At 56.1% G+C, this 18,802-nt stretch overlaps 1 protein-coding gene and 1 long non-coding RNA gene across 7 annotated transcripts in view; both read left to right on the top strand.

Moving 5' to 3' along the window:
• Positions 1-18,802, top strand: part of ZNF608 (zinc finger protein 608) — a 104,851-nt gene that overhangs the window by 77,507 nt on the left and 8,542 nt on the right. For 5 of the 6 annotated variants that reach the window (XM_089334895.1, XM_089334896.1, XM_089334899.1 and 2 more), the window contains 2 exons: positions 15,477-15,564; positions 16,027-18,484. In XM_089334895.1, the coding sequence (XP_089191021.1) occupies positions 15,477-15,564; positions 16,027-18,484 (2,546 nt within the window). The remainder of the gene's footprint in view (positions 1-15,476; positions 15,565-16,026; positions 18,485-18,802) is intronic. The other variant, XR_016235280.1, reaches the window with a different exon arrangement.
• On the top strand, positions 4,048-7,090 carry LOC149126030 (uncharacterized). Its single transcript, XR_016235279.1, has 2 exons — positions 4,048-5,965; positions 6,010-7,090. It is a non-coding gene; the product is annotated as an uncharacterized LOC149126030 (long non-coding RNA).

Genomic DNA, 18,802 nt, shown 5'->3' with positions numbered 1-18,802 from the left:
GACGTGATGGGTCGCATTCGAAACACAGGCGCACTAGTTCTGTTGTCTAAAGTGACCTTCACTCAGTCTGTGTGTGTGAGTGAACTTCGTGGTTAGACTTGGGTCCCATCCCCAAGGTATATTCCAGAATCTGAAACACTTGTGGTCTGCAGCATTGCAGATAAGGGACGCAAGACCTGCATGTGTTTCCCATCTCCCCCCCCTGCATGTAGCTCCCATCTGCCCCCTCAGGACAGTGACATGGATGCTCCTGGCGTGTGCTGTGTTGTTAGTTCTGCATTGCCTGCTGGGAGCTTGATAGGAGGCCCCAGACTCACGCCTGCCAAGACTCACTGAGCAAGTCTTGAGTAGAGTGCGTGCACAGGCCTAACGAGTGTGTTTTTGTGCCACTAACACAGAATGCCTGGGACTGGATAATTTGTAAAGAGCGGAAATGTTTTCTGATGGTTCCGGAGCTGGGAAGCCCAAGTTCAGGACTCCAGCATCTGGTGAGGGCCCTCCTGCTGTGTCATCCATGGCAGACAGAAGGGCAAAGGGGAGTGGACTCCTTCCCCGCCAGCCCTCTTGGCAGGGCTCCTAATCCCACGTCCCTGCCAGTCCTCTTGGAAGGGCCCCTAATCCCTCTCACGAGGGAGGCGCCTCTGTGGTCTGATGGCTTCGTCAGGGCTCGCCCTCTGAGTAGTCACCTTAGCAGCACGTGGATTTCGGAGGGGGCACGTTTAGTGCATGGCAGTGTCCTTGCAGCTGCCTTCCTTATTAAGTCAGCGCTGAGAATTGATAGTCTCTCTTTACACAGCAGTTGATTTCCTTTGGATGATTTCCGAACTTATTTCTGGGTATTAGCAGTAGGACTCTTCAAGGGGCCAGCACTGTGGCACCTCGAGTTGACCCCTCTCTTGTGCCCACATCCCGTATCAGAGTGCGGTTCAGGCCCCTGCTGCTCTGCTTCCGATGCAGCTCACTGCTGATGTGCTCGGGAAGGCAGCAGAAGATGGCCCACGTGCCTGGGCCCCTGCCAGCCTCACGGAAAAGCATTCAGAGTTCTTTGCTTTTCCTGGCGTTGGCCTTGCTCAGCCATGGCTGTTGTGGCTGTCTGGGGAGTGAGTTAGCAGATGAAATCTCTCTCTCTCTGGCCTTCTCTCTCTGTCACTCTGCCTTTCAAAGAAAGAAACGAAAAAGCAAAGGAGGCAGAGGGAAGAGGGGGAAAGGAAGGAAAATGTTTTTTTTAAAAGAGCAATAGGACTCTTGAGGACTTTGTTTATGTAAGAACAGCCTACACATTCACTTTTGTTTTGAATACTTTACCAAATATTTTTTTGGGCCCCGGTAACCCAGTGTATTTGTGAGTTTAATCTGCTACAACTGTGCATTCTTAGTGGTTTGAAAATTAAGGTTTTTTTTTTTTTAAGTTAAACCACACATAGGACTGTGTCTTCAAGAGGAAAGATTAATTGCAAACTCTAGTTTTTCTTGATCTGATCGTCTCTCATGTTGAAGCGGAGTCGGAGTGTGTGGTACCCGGGAATGTAATTCACTGCCCCAGGAGGCCTGCAGGAAAGTGCTGCTCGCTTACCCGGCACCTGGCAGGGGGGCTTATCCAATTTAACGGTGCTTTCTTCATGTCCTCAGAGCCCCTGCGCTATCAAGCACACAAAAGGAGCAGCGTGCGAAATGCCTTTCCTCTCACTCACCAGGCCTCGCTCACGTATACTAGCCCATGTTCTGGGATGTTCCAATTAACATAGCCCCGTCAAACCCTCTTTTTTTTGGGGGGGTGGTGGTGGTTAAGATTTATTTATTTGAAAGAGTTACAGAGGGAGAGAGAAATCTTCTATATGCTGGCTCCCTCCCAAGATGGCTGCTGGACAAGCTCAAAGCCAGCAGCCAGGAGTTTCATCTGGGTCTTCCACATGGGTGGCAGGGGTCCAAACACTTAGGCCATCTTCTGGTGCTTTTCCCAGGCCCATTAGCAGGGAGCTAGTTGGGAAATGGAGCAGCCGGGACATGAACCCATGCCCACCTGCGATGCTGGCGTCTCAGGCAGCTGCCTTTTTGCTACTGTACAGTGATGGCCTCTGTTGAAAGCTTTTGTGGCCGAGAATGTCGTAATCCAATGCTACAGAAAAATCCACATTACGTGGTTCCCGTGCTCTCCACCTCCCTCCCCAGAAATTTGATTTCCAAAATGCCCACGTGTGATAGGACCCTCGTTCAGATCCACCACGTTGAACAAGGTGAGTGGTTTTGTTCTTCGGTGTTCACTGCATGGATGCATGCCTCCCACCCGGCCACCCAGAGTCGTTTTGGGGTAAGACCCTGGTTTGCCTGTTTTTTCTTTCAAACAAAACCGGAAGGCTTTGGGCCGTACCTGGATTCTTGAGAGGCAGCCTCAGTGGAACGCTGCACTCTGCCCCCAGGCCTTGCACAGACACAGTCCCACCTCAGCACGAAAAGCCAAGGACATCAGAAGGGAGTAAGAGGTTTCTGCCTCATTCCTCCACCAGGCCTTTTCCTACTCCATGTACTAATAATCCCCACAGCTGTTTGCCATGGAAAAAAACACTGATTTATTGCTCCGTGTGCCAACTCCCAAAATGTGACTGTTGTGCAGCCAAACAGTGCGTGTTTGCATTGGTGTTAGATTTAGCCATTCATGGGGCTGTCAGGGGACCAGGCAGGGCTTTGCCTAGAATGTGAGTGCATGAGTGTGCGCGTGCGTGTTTTATGACCCTGCAGAGAATTACAAGGTGACCCAGTGAGATACTGAAATGTCTAGTCAGGCCTCCCTGGAGTAGAAAGAGGCGCCCGGAACCCTCTGTGTTGGTGCGCGTGATGACCGTTGCTCTCCTTTCTGGACAAGACTGGGAGTGCTGTGCCCCGTGGGTCCCAGTCACTAAAGACTGACAATAGCGTTTCTCTCTCCTGGAAGCCTTGGACTTCACCCTAACTTGATCAGACCGGAGCAGAAAGACAAGAATGGGAACAATGGGAGAGGCAGTAGAAGCTGTCAGAGAGCTTGATTGATTGGCTCCTGCGCCTTGATGCCCCCGTGCATACCACTGATGATTCTGCTCCTTGTGCAGGGGCCATGTGCCACCCAGGGTCAAACTTACCAGCCTTGTGGGGCCAACATCGCAGACTGGGCCAAAGTGCAGTCGATCATTTATATGGGAGTTTGTGTTCAGAATCGCAAGGAAAGCAGCTTTGAACTTGGGAAGGTGGTGGGGGCTGCTGCTTTTCTCCCTACTAGAGCGATTGTGTGCATTGTGTGGCGAGCCCTGGTTGAAGAGAAGGGTGACTGTGGTCATGGAGTATTCATGTAGCAGCTAACAATTGGAGCCACATTTCAGGTGTTTCAGAATCAGTAGGTGAAGGGTGGGTAAAGGGAGCATCAGCAATTTTGGATTTATTAAAAAAGAATCAAAAAAATCGCCTGGAGGCTGTAATAAACCACATCAGGTGGCATGGAGTGACTTGGGCAAGTGCTGCGCACCTGTGGAGAGTGCGGGGTGACCTCATGGGGACAGGTGTGGGGTAAGCAGAGGGATGGGGGGCGTGCAGGTGTGGAAGGGAAATGGATTTCAGCTCTGTGCCTCAAATAGGAAGGGAGCCCAGAGGGAGCCTGGCGGCTGGTGTGTGACAGCAGTGGTGTCGGGAAAGTGTCCATGCACACACGTGTGTGCATCCGCAGTACTCACAGCCAGCCACACAGAGAGGTGGAACAGGGCGGGCTGATTGACCAGCTCCCCTTTGCTGTGCTCCAGTAAGTGCCAACAAAAGCCCATCGCCCTCCCTGTGCTGGGGGTGGTTAGTCACGCTTCATTAGGCTTGTTTACCTAAAGGAGCTGGTCTCCAGCGAAGTACTGAGGAGCTTGGCACTGCTGGGCTTTTATCCTCAGCTGAAAGATAGGAATTTCGGAATGTGGGGTGGGGTGGGGATGGGGGGGCAGCCCTGAGGTTGTGGAGGGTCCTGTTGTTCTGGACGGGAATCGGGAGGAGCAGTGGCCTGTACCCTGCTCCAGGGAGCTGTTTGCACATGGCGGCTCTGCGGCAGTGGACCCTGTCTGTTGTCACCCGTCTGTTGTAACTGAGGTGCTGGTGGTCTGGGGGAGGGGCCCTCTGTGATGTGGCACCTGCGTTGCTCAGTGCCCTTCCTGGGCAGTCAGTCAGGCTGGGGTTTGCTGCCCTTAAGATGGGAGTGTCATGTCCCCAGGAGTCAGGCCCTCGGGGGCATGTGCCATGCGTGGGTTTCAGAATTGTTTTTGTGCCATAACTGTGGACTTCATGAGGCCCTCGTGCAGGTCGCATGGCTCACTGAACTTGTGTGCCCATCCCCGGTTTGGGGGAGAGAAGGCTATGGCTCACGGAGGCCCTAGTGAGCTCACTGCATGAAGCAGGCCGTGAACCAGGCGGCTCTGTCCCCCAGAGCCATGCTTCCAGGCACTTGGGCAGCTCCATCGGAAGGCCCTGCTGTTCTTCCCTGTGTCTCTTCAGAGGTGAACGAACATGAGACTTGAGTGGCGTCTGTTCCCCCTCCGCTTCCCTTCTTCCCTCCCGAGCCTGAGCCGTGGTGGGTGGGCAGTTTCAGTGCTGTGGGGAGTAGCTCGGACTAGACTAAGTTACTGGAATTAAGACTTATTCTATGCATCTGCTCTCCTCTGTGGGGAGCAGCTCGGACTAGACTGTTACTGGAATTAAGACTTATTCTATGCATCTGCTCTCCTACAATATGGCGCTGGGAGAGGAGAAAACAGCTTCTACCCAGCTGCCTCCAGTTCAACTAATAAACTGTAGGACTTGCTCCTGATTGGAGGAGAGCAGCGTACTCGGCGTGTGGGCAGCCGAGTTGGGATTGGCGGAGAAGGACTATAAAGGAGGAGAGAGACGGCATGCACCAGGAACATCTATGGGGAACATCTAGCTGAAGGAACACCTGTGCAGCCCCCGAGAAGAGCCGGCCGGCGGTGTGCCGCTCCCCTGCGGAAGTGGGGAATGTGGCCAGGGGGAACTGCCCTTCCACGGAGGTGGAAGGGATAGTAGCCAACCCGGGAAGAACCAGCAGCAAACCCGGGGAGGGCCGAGCAGACAAAAGAACAGTGCAGGGTCCTGTGTCGTTCCCCCCACGAAGACGGGGAGCGACATAATGGTGCCGTGACTCGGATATGAAGCCTGGGCAGGGTTTAGTGTCGTTCCTCCACGAAGAGGGGGAGCGACATAATGGTGCCGTGACTCGGATATGAAGCCTAGGCAGGATTTAGTGTCGTTCCTCCACGAAGAGGGGGAGCGACATGATGGTGCCGTGACTCGGATAGGAAACCTAGGACGGATAGGAAACTTAGGAGGGAAGAAACGGGAAGAAGCAGGAAAATACCGGAGAGAGAGACTAGCGAAGAGCCTAGGGGAAAGCCGGACGAGAAAGGTGCCGGAAGAAGCTATTGAAAGCCTAGGCATAGACTTGGATATGGACTGTGGGAAAGAAGTTAGGATTGAAAGCGAAAGTGAAAGCTTTCATAGACTCGGATGCGGACTATGGCGGGGAAGCTAGGAGACTGAAAGCGAAAGTGAAACCTGGAAGAGGCTTGGACTCGGATACGGACTGTGGGGAGAAGCCAGGAGAAATGAGAGGAATATTGTTGGAAGAAAACTTAGGGAAACACACCGGGTAGAGAAAAATGTTAGGGAGGATGAAGCCGCGAGTGCAGGCCAAGCCATCTTGGAATTCTTCAAGTCACCCCGGGGAGCAAGAGGCGAAGATCTGGAACCAGAGGCAGAGACGTGGGCCGCCAGGATTCGCCAGGTTAGTCCGGGGAACTTGGACTGAATGCCGGTGGTGGCGGAAACATTCGCGAAAGCCGCCGCGTGCAGAGAGAGCACGGGGCGTTGGCGCGAGGCCGTGGTGCGGGCGCGAAGTGCGTGGAGACCGCGGAGCGTGCGCGCAGAGCCGGGAACCCGCCGGCGGGGCGAGGCGCCGGGAAGCCGCGCAGAGCCGTGAAGCCGCCGCGGGGCGAGGCGCCGGGAAGCCGCGCAAAGCCGGGAAGCTGCGCAGATGAGAGAGGCGCGGGCTGAAGCGGCTCAGCCGGGAAGCCGCCGAGAAGCAGCCTCGGGGCGGGCGCAGCCGGGAAGCCGCGGGGATAAGAATGAGAGCGGGAAGCCGCAGGGATAAGAGAAACAGAAGTTTAGAAGTAAAGTGAGAAAAATAGGAATGCTGGAAGATAGAAGTAAAATGGGAGAAATAGGAATGCCCGGAGATAGAGAAATAGAGAAATAAAAAGGCCTCCCTACAACACTGCAATGTGAGAGCTTGGATTCGGTCTGCCTAATCAAGTGAGGTGATGAGCACCTGCGGGCAGCTAGCAGCTTATGCGCCGCAGGTCACCGAAGACAGGCACGAATTAACATCAGTAAGGCTTCCCCACAATACAACAATATTAAGCTTGGATTCGGTCTGCCTGATTTAAGGCGGTAAGCGCCAGCAAGCAGCTCGACCAGAGTATGAGCTGCAGGTCACCGAAGATAGGCACGAACCAACACTAATAAGTCTCCCCCACAATAAGGCAATGAGAAGGCTTGGATTCGGTTTGCCTGATAGGTCTTGTAAGTCCCCTGCAGGCAGAGCAGAGCATGCGCTGCAGGGCACCGAACACAGGCACGCATCAGCGCCTAAAAACCTCCTCACAACATGGCGAAGAGAGGACCCGGATTCGGTTTGCCTCATTGATAGAACTTGTAAGAACCTGTGGCAACTCTAGCAAGTAGAGCAGAGTGTGTGCTGCGGGACACCGAAGACAGGCGCGTATCAACGCCAAAAAAATAAAAAGAAAGGGGGATCTGTGGGGAGTAGCTCGGACTAGACTAAGTTACTGGAATTAAGACTTATTCTATGCATCTGCTCTCCTCTGTGGGGAGCAGCTCGGACTAGACTGTTACTGGAATTAAGACTTATTCTATGCATCTGCTCTCCTACAATATGGCGCTGGGAGAGGAGAAAACAGCTTCTACCCAGCTGCCTCCAGTTCAACTAATAAACTGTAGGACTTGCTCCTGATTGGAGGAGAGCAGCGTACTCGGCGTGTGGGCAGCCGAGTTGGGATTGGCGGAGAAGGACTATAAAGGAGGAGAGAGACGGCATGCACCAGGAACATCTATGGGGAACATCTAGCTGAAGGAACACCTGTGCAGCCCCCGAGAAGAGCCGGCCGGCGGTGTGCCGCTCCCCTGCGGAAGTGGGGAATGTGGCCAGGGGGAACTGCCCTTCCACGGAGGTGGAAGGGATAGTAGCCAACCCGGGAAGAACCAGCAGCAAACCCGGGGAGGGCCGAGCAGACGAAAGAACAGCGCAGGGTCTTGTGTCGTTCCTCCACGAAGAGGGGGAGCGACAAGTGCCACAGCAGGTGCACTACCGCCCAGGCTGCCTTGGAGGGCCGGTGGCCTGGCTCTTCTGACACCTCTGCTCCTTGCTTTCTCACTGGGTTTGCCAAGGTGCTGGCTTTCTGGTGACACCCAGAATGGACCTGCTCATGTGCCGTGCCCTCATGGGCCTCTCCTGTGTGCACATGCACAGACACGCAGACCCACACAGCCGCAGAGAAAGGCAGCCTATGTCAGCTGCTGTCATAAATCGCTGTTTACACTCTAAGCCCATGGGATCCTAGCAGAGGGTTTGTCTCCAGCCATGGTTGCTGACCTCTGTAAAGAAGGGGCTTGTTGGGAGGTTTTTATGATGTGCACAAGACACAGCTGGTGGCCAGCAGAGCTGCCAGAAGGTGGGCTCTCCCGGACCCAGTACAGCTGGAGGCAGCCCCAAAGCAGTAAGCACTCCCACCCTGCACTGGGCTCCCCCGGACGTGGAAGGTCTGGTGCTCTGGTCCCTGAACGTGTGTGCACGGGAGCAGCTTTTGGATGTGTCTCCTTACAGCTTGAGGCCTGGCGATCGTGAGGGCTTACTTCTGAATGCAGCCTGTGGCTGTGTCGCATGCGTCTTGACAGGCACCCCCGTAGCACTTAGGCCTGGAAACTCTGCTCACCACCCTTGGCCGGTGCTGACGGACAGGCCACGGCGGGTGTGTGAGGGAGACTGGACTTCGGAGGCCCTGGGAGGGGATTTTTCACCCTTTCCCTGTCGTCCTCTGCACCTTTCTGTTTCTTTCAGCTCTGACTCCAGGGGCTCAGTGCGCTGGGTGAGAAGTGGGTTGCTGCTGCCTGGCCCGGCGTGTGGGTCCTTGACAGATATGTGGCCCCTGGCCATGCACAGACAGCCACAGTGTTTCACACCCTTCCCCACACAGTGGCTCCGAGCACCCTGGGCAGGTGGGCGGGGTGCAGGGGGCTTGTCCTACTGAAGGGCAGTGTGCCCCTGTCTGCTTTTCTGTCCCCTTTGCCTGGTTTCCTGGTTGCAGCAATGGCATCGTGATCTTGCTGGCCCTGTAATTAGTGCTCTTGAGCCTGGGGGATCCACTGGGACAGCCAGTTGGGACAGCGGCGTCCTCTCAGTGGCTCATCTTCAGTGACATGGGGGGACCCTGGCCACGTGGCCTGTCCCCAGGGCCACTTGTCCGCAGTTGGAACAGCGATCTCAGGAAAGGAGTGACTGTGAGGTCCAATGGCAAGAACTGAATCGTTACTACAGCTCCCATCCTTGCAAAATGCCTTTCTTGGACATGTGAGCGTTTTTATGTAAAGGATGAAAAAACGCATTTGAAAGAGCTAATGACAGAAGCTGTGAGCCTGGGTGCTGGAGGGGCGCCTTGAACCCGCGTCTTTCCCAGGCGGAGCCGGAGCCCAAGCCCGAGCCGGAGGGAATGGGAGAGGGTGTAGGAAGCCATCCTCTAATGGCGGCAGAATTCAGGGGAACCAGAGGGCGTTGAGCAAGGAGCCACGTGTAGGACTTTGTGGTGCTGTGGTGATGCTATTGCCCGCCAGCCTTGCGGGAGGTGGGTCTGTGCTGGAACGTTCCATCCCGGGCAGGAGTGAAACCTCTCTGTACTGATGGACACCCGCCCCGCCTCGTGGGGACCGAACACGTGTCTGCATTGAACCTGCTCAGTGTCTGAGAATTCGCCTGTGCCCTGCTGTGTGGGGCTGAGCCTCGCGGGGGCCAGGTGGCTCTCGCACAGCCCAGTTGAGTGTGTCCAACCTGCTTGCTCGATGGCAAGCTCGGGCTCTTGTTCGGCCTGTCCCCATGCCGCTCCGCTGGGCACCTTAGCAGGGGTGCTGCAGAGGGTCTGTGGAAGTGTTGCCGTGGGGGTGGGGCTGCACACACACGCACTCCGGGCAGTCCCAAGCAGACAAGGGCGGGATCCCTGTGGCTGCCTGGCTCCAAAGCAGAGGTTTCTGTCATCGATTGTGTTTAAATTTGCTTCCTGAAGGTCTCCTTGTGAGGATTTTTTTCTCACACGTTGCTGTGTGTTGCTTCAGACGTCTATACTGACACCTGAGGTGTTGTGCAGCTAGGAAACCCGCTTGGTAGGACACAGCTTTTAATTACCGGGAAGAAGTAAAGCATCTCTTTCTGTGGTAGACGTTCATTGATCACTAATGATCACTTCCGATCTTGGACTGTCAGGGTCCTCATGATCACTTAGACCTGCGTAGTATGGTGACGAGCATGTCAGCGTCCTCACAGGCTGCGGGGACAGCGTCATCGGGTTCCCGGTGGCGCCTCCCAGAGGCCTCGTTTCTGCTCCCGCTGCTGACCCGCTGGACTCCCCAGCAGGCCACTGTGTTTTGAAGGACAGGGGAAGGATGATGTCACCAAGGAAATGGGGAAAAGAGGCGCAGCAAGAGCTTCTTGGAGCTGACCAGTCAGCCGGGTATTGACCACCTGTCTTCATGGGAGAGAAATAGATGGCAGTGAATAAGCGAGAGTCTAGTTTTCCAAGAAGTTCAATGATTTTCCCAAATCAATACAGCTCATCAGGCCTCAGAACAAAGGCTGCGGGGGAGGTGCAGTGATGGAAGTGGCTGTGTGTTCTTTTGTGTATTAAACCGCCAGGCCCGTAGGGAACAAGGTTTCTTGAGCAGAGTGCACTGCTTTTTTTTTTTTTTTTAATAGGGCTTATTCAGTTTATTTAGGGGAGGAAATCCTTTCACACTCTTAAAAGAGATCTCCATAAGATTGTGCACCATCAAATGTACTTTTGAAAGAGGTAAGTGTAGTCAGGTAGAAAAGGGTGTCATCTCCTTTTTTTGACAGGCAGAGTGGACAGTGAGAGAGAGAGAGAGAGAGAAAGGTCTTCCTTCTCCATTGATTTACCCCCCAAATGGCTGCTGCGGCCAGCGCGCTGCGCCAATCTGAAGCCAGGAGCCAGGTGCTTCTTCTTGGTCTCCCGTGCGGGTGCAGGGCCCAAGCACTTGGGCCATCCTCCACTGCCCTCCCAGGCCGCAGCAGAGAGCTAGACTGGAAGAGGGGCAACCGGGACAGAACCGGCGCCCTGAACAGGACTAGAACCCGGGGTGCCGGCACCGCAGGCGGAGAATTAGCCGAGTGAGCCGCAGCACCGGCCAGGTGCCATCTCTTTAAAAGCAGCGTTTTGCTGTTGTGCTTTGGACTTGGTTGAAAATCTCCTCTTGTTGCCGTTTATAGATAGGGGTTTAGAAGCAAAAGAAAGAGCATTGCTGGTTTTGGGAGTAGCCTCTGGCAAGTCGAGAACCAGAGCTGTGCTCCCAGAAACAAGCCCCATTCCCCGAGTCCTGAAGATGATACCTAGCCAGAGAGGATGGCTGCCCGTGTGCGCAGTTGTGATTAACGGAGACAGAGCGATGCCGGCATGCCCCAGCCGCCGGCACAGAGGATCCCTGCAGACCAGCAGTGCTGAGCCCCTCTGTCCCTTACTCTCGAAGCTCACTGTGCTTGTGCAGAGTCATAGGTGAGCACCAGCGCTGTGTGTCTCTGGGGCCCGGGGCTGGGGTGGCAGCACCCTGGGGTGTGAAGTGGTTGACCAGACTTTGGTGAGTGCCGCCCTGTCTCTGAGCTCCGCAGCCCTGGGTTACAGATGGCTCCATTGCAGGATGTGGCTGGAGCGACTCTTCAAACATTCAGCCCTGAGCGGTAGGGCTGTTTGAAAAAATTCCTGCCTCTTGGGTCATGTGACCATACTTGCTTCTCTTGTCTTGTGCTCCTGTATATACCTGGCGCTGGTCACACCGGAAAGTCCCTCTGCCTTTGGACTGGCTTGTATCCTGTGAGCAACTTTAACTGTAAATTTTGAAATTTCCCCTTATATACTTGGGAGCTTACCTCGGTCCTTTGAAAAAGGGCTCATCGCAGGGTGCAGAGCTCTGAAGCCAGAACAGCCAGCCAGGGTACTGTGCGAGATGCAGCATCATTTAATGTAAGATGCGCCGATTCTAAGTGTAACACTGAGCCGCTGGTGGTGAGAAGGAGTTTGGGACAAAGGCGCGGTGGTAAATGGTGCCTTACACACTGGCACATTGTGTCAATATGTAGGGTGAGGGCCAGCGCCATGGCATAGCGGGTAAAACCACCTCCTGCAGTGCTAGCATTCATATGGACGCCAGTTCGAGTCCCAGCTGCTCCACTTCCGATCCAGCTCTCTGCTATGGCCTGGGAAGGCAGTAGAAGATGGCCCAGGTCCTTGGGCCCCTGCACCCACATGGGAGACCTGAAGAAGCTCCTGGCTCCTGGCTTTGGATCGGCCCAGCTCCGGCCATTGTGGCCATTTGGGGAATGACCCAGGGAATGGAAAACCTCCCTCTCTCTGTATCTCTCTGCCTCTGCCTCTCTGTAACTCTTTCTTTGAAATAAGTGCATCTTTTTTTTTTTAAAGAGCACATAAAATTATTTAGAATTTTTTGAAAAATGTAGGGTGATATGATACCTGCTAGTCTATAACTTTATCCTGTGGCCACAAGACCATAAATTGGCGGCATTTTTCTTGACACTAATGTTTCCCTACAAAAATCATAAATTAAGGAAAGAAATGTGCAAGTTTTTTATTTATTTATTTATTTATTTATTTATTAAGGGTCCTGGCATCCTTGGGTTAGAATTGGGGGCTGTTAGAATGAGGATCCGTTTTCTGGCCATGCGCACACCTGGTCCATCCAGATGTGGTCATCAGAGTGAGAGTTTGAAAACACGCCGGGCGGAGACTTGGGTCCCCTTTAAACTGTAACACAGGCAGGTCCTTTGGGAAATGGGGTATTTGCCCAGTTCTTAAGGCAACGACCTCACGAATGGGAGCAATGCTAATTCCTAGAGCACATCTTTGGGGCAGGATCTCTCCACAGAGAACGCCTCTCCTGGATGTGCTGGGGGAGAGGACGCTGATGGGGGGAGCATGGTCACTGTGGGAGGAAGTCCCTGGGGGGATTCTCTGTCCATTCTCCTTGGTCAGCCCCAATCTCGTCCATGCCTGGGCGTCCAGTGAGCTGGGGGCTGACCCTGCTCCTGCTGCTCGGGAGGACCCAGGCGCGCTGTGTGTACGAGGGCAGGACGTGTGCTGGGTGTGAGCTGGTAGACTGGGGCTGGAGGCTCACTGTGCCGCTCAGGGCTCCCGCTGGACGAGGCTCTGCCACCTTCAAGGTCACTGCCGTCATTTCCTGCCCAGCCAGCCAGCAAGGGGAGACCAGGCCCCCCAGGTTCTCAGAGGTTCTGTGACAGATGTGTTCTTGTTTAAATGCCTGGATGTTTAGACGCTGTACCAGTGTGAGACAGAAACAGTGGCACCAAAGCAAGGAAGAAAGCTGTGTTGGGATTCTCTTTAACAATGGTTCTTCGTGGCCTGTGCTGTGGCACAGCAGGTTAACCCCTGGCCTACAGCACCAGCAGCCCGCAAGGGCACCGGGTCCAGTCCCAGCTGCCCTGCCCCAACCCAGCTTCATGCTGGTGAGGCGAGGAAGGCAGCAGCAGGCGGCCAAAGCCCTGGAAGAAGCTCCTTGGCCTTGTGGCCGTTTGGGGAGTGAACCAGCAGATGGAAGACCTCTCTCTGTGTGTGTCTCTCCTTCTCTCTCTTAACTCTGCCTTTCAAATAAATATATATTTTTTTAAAGTTTACTTATTTTCATCCACTTGAAAGGCAGAGAGAGAAACCTGCACTTCATCTGCTGGTTTGCTCCCTGAGTTGCAGCACCACCCAGGGCAGGCGAGAGCCAGGAGCAGGAACTTTCTCCCTCTGCCTCTCTGGGGGAGCAGGGCCCCCTGCACTCGGGCCGTCTTCTGCTGCCGGGCACTGTATGCCTGGGTCAAGGGTTTTGTTTTTTGCTTGCATGTGGACCACCCGTTTTCATCGGGCGCATGCAGTGAGCCTGGAGTAAGAACCATCCGCTTGAAGCCGTCTGCTTTGCTAGTGCCCTTCCCCGCAGGGCGCAGAGGAAGCCTAGCCCGTGTTCCCCGAGGCCTGTGCACCGCGCGGTGTACACCAGCCCATTCTTCAAACCGCCCTGCGCTGCAGCGCACTACGCAGCTCCAGCTCTGGCGCGGACAGACAGGCGCGGGCGCACGCGTGGGATGAGGAGTAGAGCGTGTGTCTTGAGCATTCTAAGGGCACACGCTTGAGAAACCCAGCAGGCCCTTGCAAGGCAGCTGAGAGCGGCTCTGGTGTCCCTTCAGCTCCCACCGCCCAGGGCAGGAGGGTTAGAGGCCTGTGCGGTGCAGCGTGTGTGCCAGCCCCCGCCTGCCCCGCAGCACGCAGCTCCTGGGCCCGCCTGCCTCCAGCGAGGGCGGCCGGCGCTGGCCAGTGAGCGGCCAGCGTTTGCGGGGCCGGCGAAGGCCGCGGTGGGCGTAGCCGGCAACAAAAGCCGGGCACGCAGCGGCCAAACAATGTGTGCTTCCTCCGCTCCCAGCGTGGAGCGCTGCGTGTTTGTAAGCGTGGGGATCCGCCTGGGGCTGGGGGGAGCGGGTGTCTCAGAGGCCGCCCCCAGCCCCCCCCCCCTCGCTTTCCTTTCCCGCAGGGGGTTTGTGAAAGAGCCCTTTCGCCCCAATGTGTTCATTTTCACCAAATACCTCATGACCATGGGTGCTCAATGCAATGTGACCTTTTGTACACAGTGGTTAACAACAACAAAATTCCCCCTTCCCCAGGGCACAGCAGAAGACCTGGACGTGATGGCAGGAAATGCCTGCCATGCTCCATCCTAGTGGTTATTTGTGCCCCCCCCCCCCCCCCCCGCAGGAGCGGCGACACACACCTTCTGGGAAGCAATTCTCAGAATCTCCCTTGTGAAAGAACGCCCCGCCCCGCCCCTGGAGTCCCTCCGCGCAGAAACCGTGACAGGGTCCCGAGGAAGGGAGTTTGACCTGGTGAGATTTCCCCTAGCATCAGCAAGCTCAGTTCGGGTTTCCTGTGAAATTCAAAATGGCAGTGGTCAGGCGAGGGCGTGGGCCAGCTGCACACAGACTCTGAGTGAGGCTGTCCTGGGTTTTGGGGAGAGAGAGAGAGAGAGAGAGAGAGAGAGAGGTGGGGGCAGCGAGGAGGAGGAAGGCTCACTGCCATGTTTCTGTACCCTGATTCTTGAGGTCTGGCCCCAAATCCAGGTCCTTTTAACATCAGCTGTGAAGCAGCGAGTCTTTTAAAAAAAAAAAAAAAGCTCGCTTGTCCTCCAGAGAAATAAAGAGGATGTTATATTTTGTTTCTCTGTGACATTTGTTGTACTAAGTGCACTTAAGTTTAGTAATTCACAGATGCAGAGCTAAATTAAATTGTCTGTCTGCAGAGCAGTAGGGAGAGGCAGAGTGGCTTGCAGGAAACAAGCCGTGTTGGTTTTGAGATTTCTTTTCTAATCCTCAGTGGCAAATGCTTACCAGAGTTGATTCTAAAGATAACCCCCAGAGCACATCTTATTGTGCACATTTATTTTCTTAAGAGGGCTATTTTGGGAGCCCTTCATATGCCACAAGACCAAACAGTGACACGGATACCCTAGGAAGGCTGGTGATTGCCTGCCTGAGTCGGAGAGGGGAGGGTTAGGAGAGAGAACTCACAGCTCAGCGTCTGCCGCCTGGCTTCCGAGTCCCTGTTTTTAGGCATCTGCACCTTTTTTTTTTCTTAATAAAAATGGCCATCATTTCAGAGTTGAATTGGAATCAGAACCGATGGCTCCCAGTCCCCTCTGGTTTAAGCCCTGGTAACTGGCGCTCAGTTGATGTTGGCCGCTTGCCAAGCGAAAGCAATTATGTGTAATAATAGAAAAATTAAGAGGTGAGTGTTGCTGTTTTACAGCAGGACATGGCAAGAACCATTTCCTTCTGTCAGCGGTATCTTGATTACACTCTCACACACTCTTGCCACACGCATGCGCATGAACACACACACACACACACACACACACACGAATACACAATTTCCTGTGGGTTTTAACTTGAGGTCACTGAAACCAGAAAGAGGAAGAAGGCAAACCACAGCTTTTGAAAGCAAGCGAGGATAGAATGTGCTGGTAACACCATCATCATCATCACCACTGAGCTGGCAATCACCGTGCTGAGCGAGGCCCTTTCTTTGCTGTCTCCCCCCAACCAGGTGTCCTGGTGGTCAATGTCACATGGAGGAACAAGACTTACGTGGGGACTCTCCTGGACTGCACCAAGCACGACTGGGCTCCCCCAAGGTATGCAGCAGCTCTTTGGCTTCTCCGCTCTCTGCACACACAGGGAGCCACATGGAGAGACCAGTGCTTCGTCCAAGTCTGCCTGTGGTTGCAACGTGAGCAGCTTGGGATTGAGCACGGTGAGACGCAGATGCTGGGTCTCTTCTCAGAGGCCCGCTGGCCGCCCCTTCTCTCTTTCCCTTGTCATCGTCTTTTCTCAAACTGCAAATCAGAGCTGGGCTGGAAGCAGGCAGCCCCCCAACCCCCGACCCCCGTCCCCCGGAGCCGTCACAAGACTGGTGGTGGCCTGTCCTTGTGCAGGTGTTGGAGGGAAGGCAGGGGGGCCTCGTCCTGGGCTGGGCGCAGCCGTGGAGCCCCTGGGGTGTTGCCTCCCCGTTTTTTTGGTGCCGCATCCTGTCCCATGTGATGTCACCTGTTCTTCTGTGGGTGCTCTTTCTGACCTGTGTTCCTTGTTTCCCCCAGGTTTTGCGAGTCACCAACAAGCGACCTGGAGATGAGAGGGGGCCGGGGCCGAGGGAAGAGAGCGAGGTCAGCCGCCGCGGCCCCTGGCTCCGAGGCCAGCTTCGCGGAGTGCCGGGGGCTGCAGAGCAAGAACCGAGGGGGGGCCAATGGGAAAGGGAGGCGGGGCAGCCTCAATGCCAGCGGCCGCAGGACGCCCCCGAACTGTGCCGCCGAGGACATCAAAGCCAGCCCTTCCTCCACCAACAAGAGGAAAAACAAGCCCCCCATGGAGCTGGACCTCAACTCCAGCTCCGAGGACAGCAAGCCCGGGAAGCGGGTACGCACCAACTCCAGAAGCACCCCTACCACGCCCCAGGGGAAGCCGGAGGCCACCTTCCTGGATCAGGGCTGCTCCTCTCCTGTGCTGATCGACTGCCCCCACCCGAACTGCAACAAGAAGTACAAGCACATTAACGGCCTGCGCTACCACCAGGCCCATGCACACCTGGACCCAGAGAACAAGCTGGAGTTTGAGCCCGACAGCGAGGACAAGATCTCGGACTGCGAGGAGGCCCTGAGCAATGTGGCCCTGGAGTGCAGCGAGCCCAGCACAAGTGCCCCAGCCTACGACCAGGCCAAGGCCCCCGCGTCTCCTGGTGCCGGGAACCCCCCTGGGACCCCCAAGGGGAAGAGAGAGCTGCTGAGCAATGGCCCGGTCGCCACGCTCGGGTCCAAAGCTGGAAAGAATTCGGGCAAAAAGAAGGGCCTGAGTGCTGACCTCAGCAACCTGCCCGTGATCTCCAACATGACGGCCACGCTGGACAGCTGCTCGGCCGCCGACGGCAGCTCGGCCGCAGAGATGCCCAAACTGGAAGCCGAAGGGTTGATTGACAAGAAAACTCTGGGAGAGAAGGAAAAGGGCCGGAAAGCCAGCAACTGCAAAATGGACAAGAACCTGTCCAAGCTGAAAGGCGCCCGGCCCATCGCCCCAGCGCCCGCGCCCACCCCCCCGCAGCTCATCGCCATCCCCACGGCGGCCTTCACCGCCACCACCACGGGGACGATGCCTGGCCTGCCCTCCCTCACCACCACCGTCGTCCAGGCCACGCCGAAGAGTCCCCCGCTGAAGCCCATCCAGCCCAAGCCCACCATCATGGGAGAGCCGCTCACCGTGAACCCGGCTCTCGTGTCACTCAAAGACAAGAAGAAAAAGGAGAAGCGGAAGCTCAAAGACAAAGAGGGCAAGGACTCGGGCAGCCCGAAGACGGACGCCAAGCTGGGGAAGCTGGAGGAGCCCAAGGGGGCGGCGGGCAAGGACCTGGCGGGGCATTTCCTGAAGGACCACCTCACCAAGGGCGAGGGGCTGGCCAATGGCCTGGCGGAGTCCCAGGAGAGCCGCATGGCCAGCATCAAAGCCGAGGCCGACAAGGTGTACACGTTCACCGACAACGCGCCCAGCCCCTCCATCGGCAGTGCCTCCAGGATGGAGTGCAGCACCCTGGTGAACGGGCAGGCGCCCATGCCCGCCCTGCACGTGCTCGCCCAGAACGGGCCCGAGAGCTCGGCGGCGAAGACCAGCAGCCCCGCCTACTCAGACATCTCGGACGCCGCAGACGACGGGGGTTCGGATAGCAGGTCGGAGGGCATGAGGTCCAAGGCCAGCTCCCCATCGGAGATCCTCTCTGGCAAGGACGGCGTCGCCAGGGGGCATCCTGCAGCCGCAGCGCAGGCGTCTCAACTGAAGGAGTCCCCCTCCCCCTATTACCACGGCTACGACCCTTACTACTCCCCCAGCTACATGCACGCGGGCCAGGCGGGCGCGCCTGCAGCCGGGACCGGCGGGAGCTCGCAGGGGATGAAGGTGAAGAAGGAGTGTGAGGAAGACGCCGAGAAGAAAGACAAGGCAGAGCAGTTAGAGTCTAAGAAAGGGGACCACGGCGCTGCCCCCCTGCAGCCGCAGCACCAGTCGGTGATCACCCAGAGGCACCCGGCGCTGGCCCAGTCCCTGTACTACGGCCAGTACGCCTACGGGCTCTACATGGACCAGAAGTCCCTGATGGCCACCAGCCCCGCCTACAGGCAGCAATACGAGAAGTACTACGAGGACCAGAGGCTGGCCGAGCAGAAGGTGGCCCAGGCCGGGAGAGGAGACTCTGAGCGGAAGCATGAGCTCCCCTTGAAGGAGCTGGGCCAGGAGGACGGTAAACAGAAACACGTGCCGTCGGCCACGGTCTCAAAAGCTCCCTCTACCCCGGAGCCTAGCAAAAGCCATTCTAAACTAGGGCCTTCCGTGCCTAATAAAACTGAGGAGACAGGTAAATCGCAGCTTCTCTCCAATCAGCAGCAGCAGCTTCAGGCCGACAGCTTCAAAGCTAAGCAAATGGAAAACCACCAGCTTATTAAGGAGGCTGTAGAAATGAAATCTGTCATGGACTCTATGAAGCAGACAGGTGTAGACCCAACCTCGAGATTTAAACAAGTAAGATTGTGGAACGTGGCCCCGAGAGAGAGAGCAGTCTGGGCGTGGATCTGGTGCAGACCACACGCAGCCGAGGAGCCCCCACCACCACCACCCGCCCTCCCCTGTGCCCCCACCACCACCACCACGTGAGGGTCTCCCCCCTTGTCTCGGGGCTCTCGGGAGCTGCCCTAGGGCTGCCGCGGAGGGCACGGCGCCTGCTGTCGGTGTTGGGCGCGTGCAGTCGGAGGCACCTGGGGATGTACGCCTGGCTGGCTCATGCGCCCTGTGACTCTGTCGAGGCCCCCGGGGGGTGCAGGCGTTCCAGCCCAGGGCGGC

The sequence above is a fragment of the Oryctolagus cuniculus genome, chromosome 6 (assembly GCF_051225735.1).
Source record: "Oryctolagus cuniculus isolate XC-2025 breed Fujian yellow rabbit chromosome 6, ASM5122573v1, whole genome shotgun sequence".
NCBI classification, from domain to species: domain Eukaryota; kingdom Metazoa; phylum Chordata; class Mammalia; order Lagomorpha; family Leporidae; genus Oryctolagus; species Oryctolagus cuniculus.
Note: the sequence above shows the minus strand (reverse complement) of the source record. Positions and strands in the feature narration are given on the sequence as shown.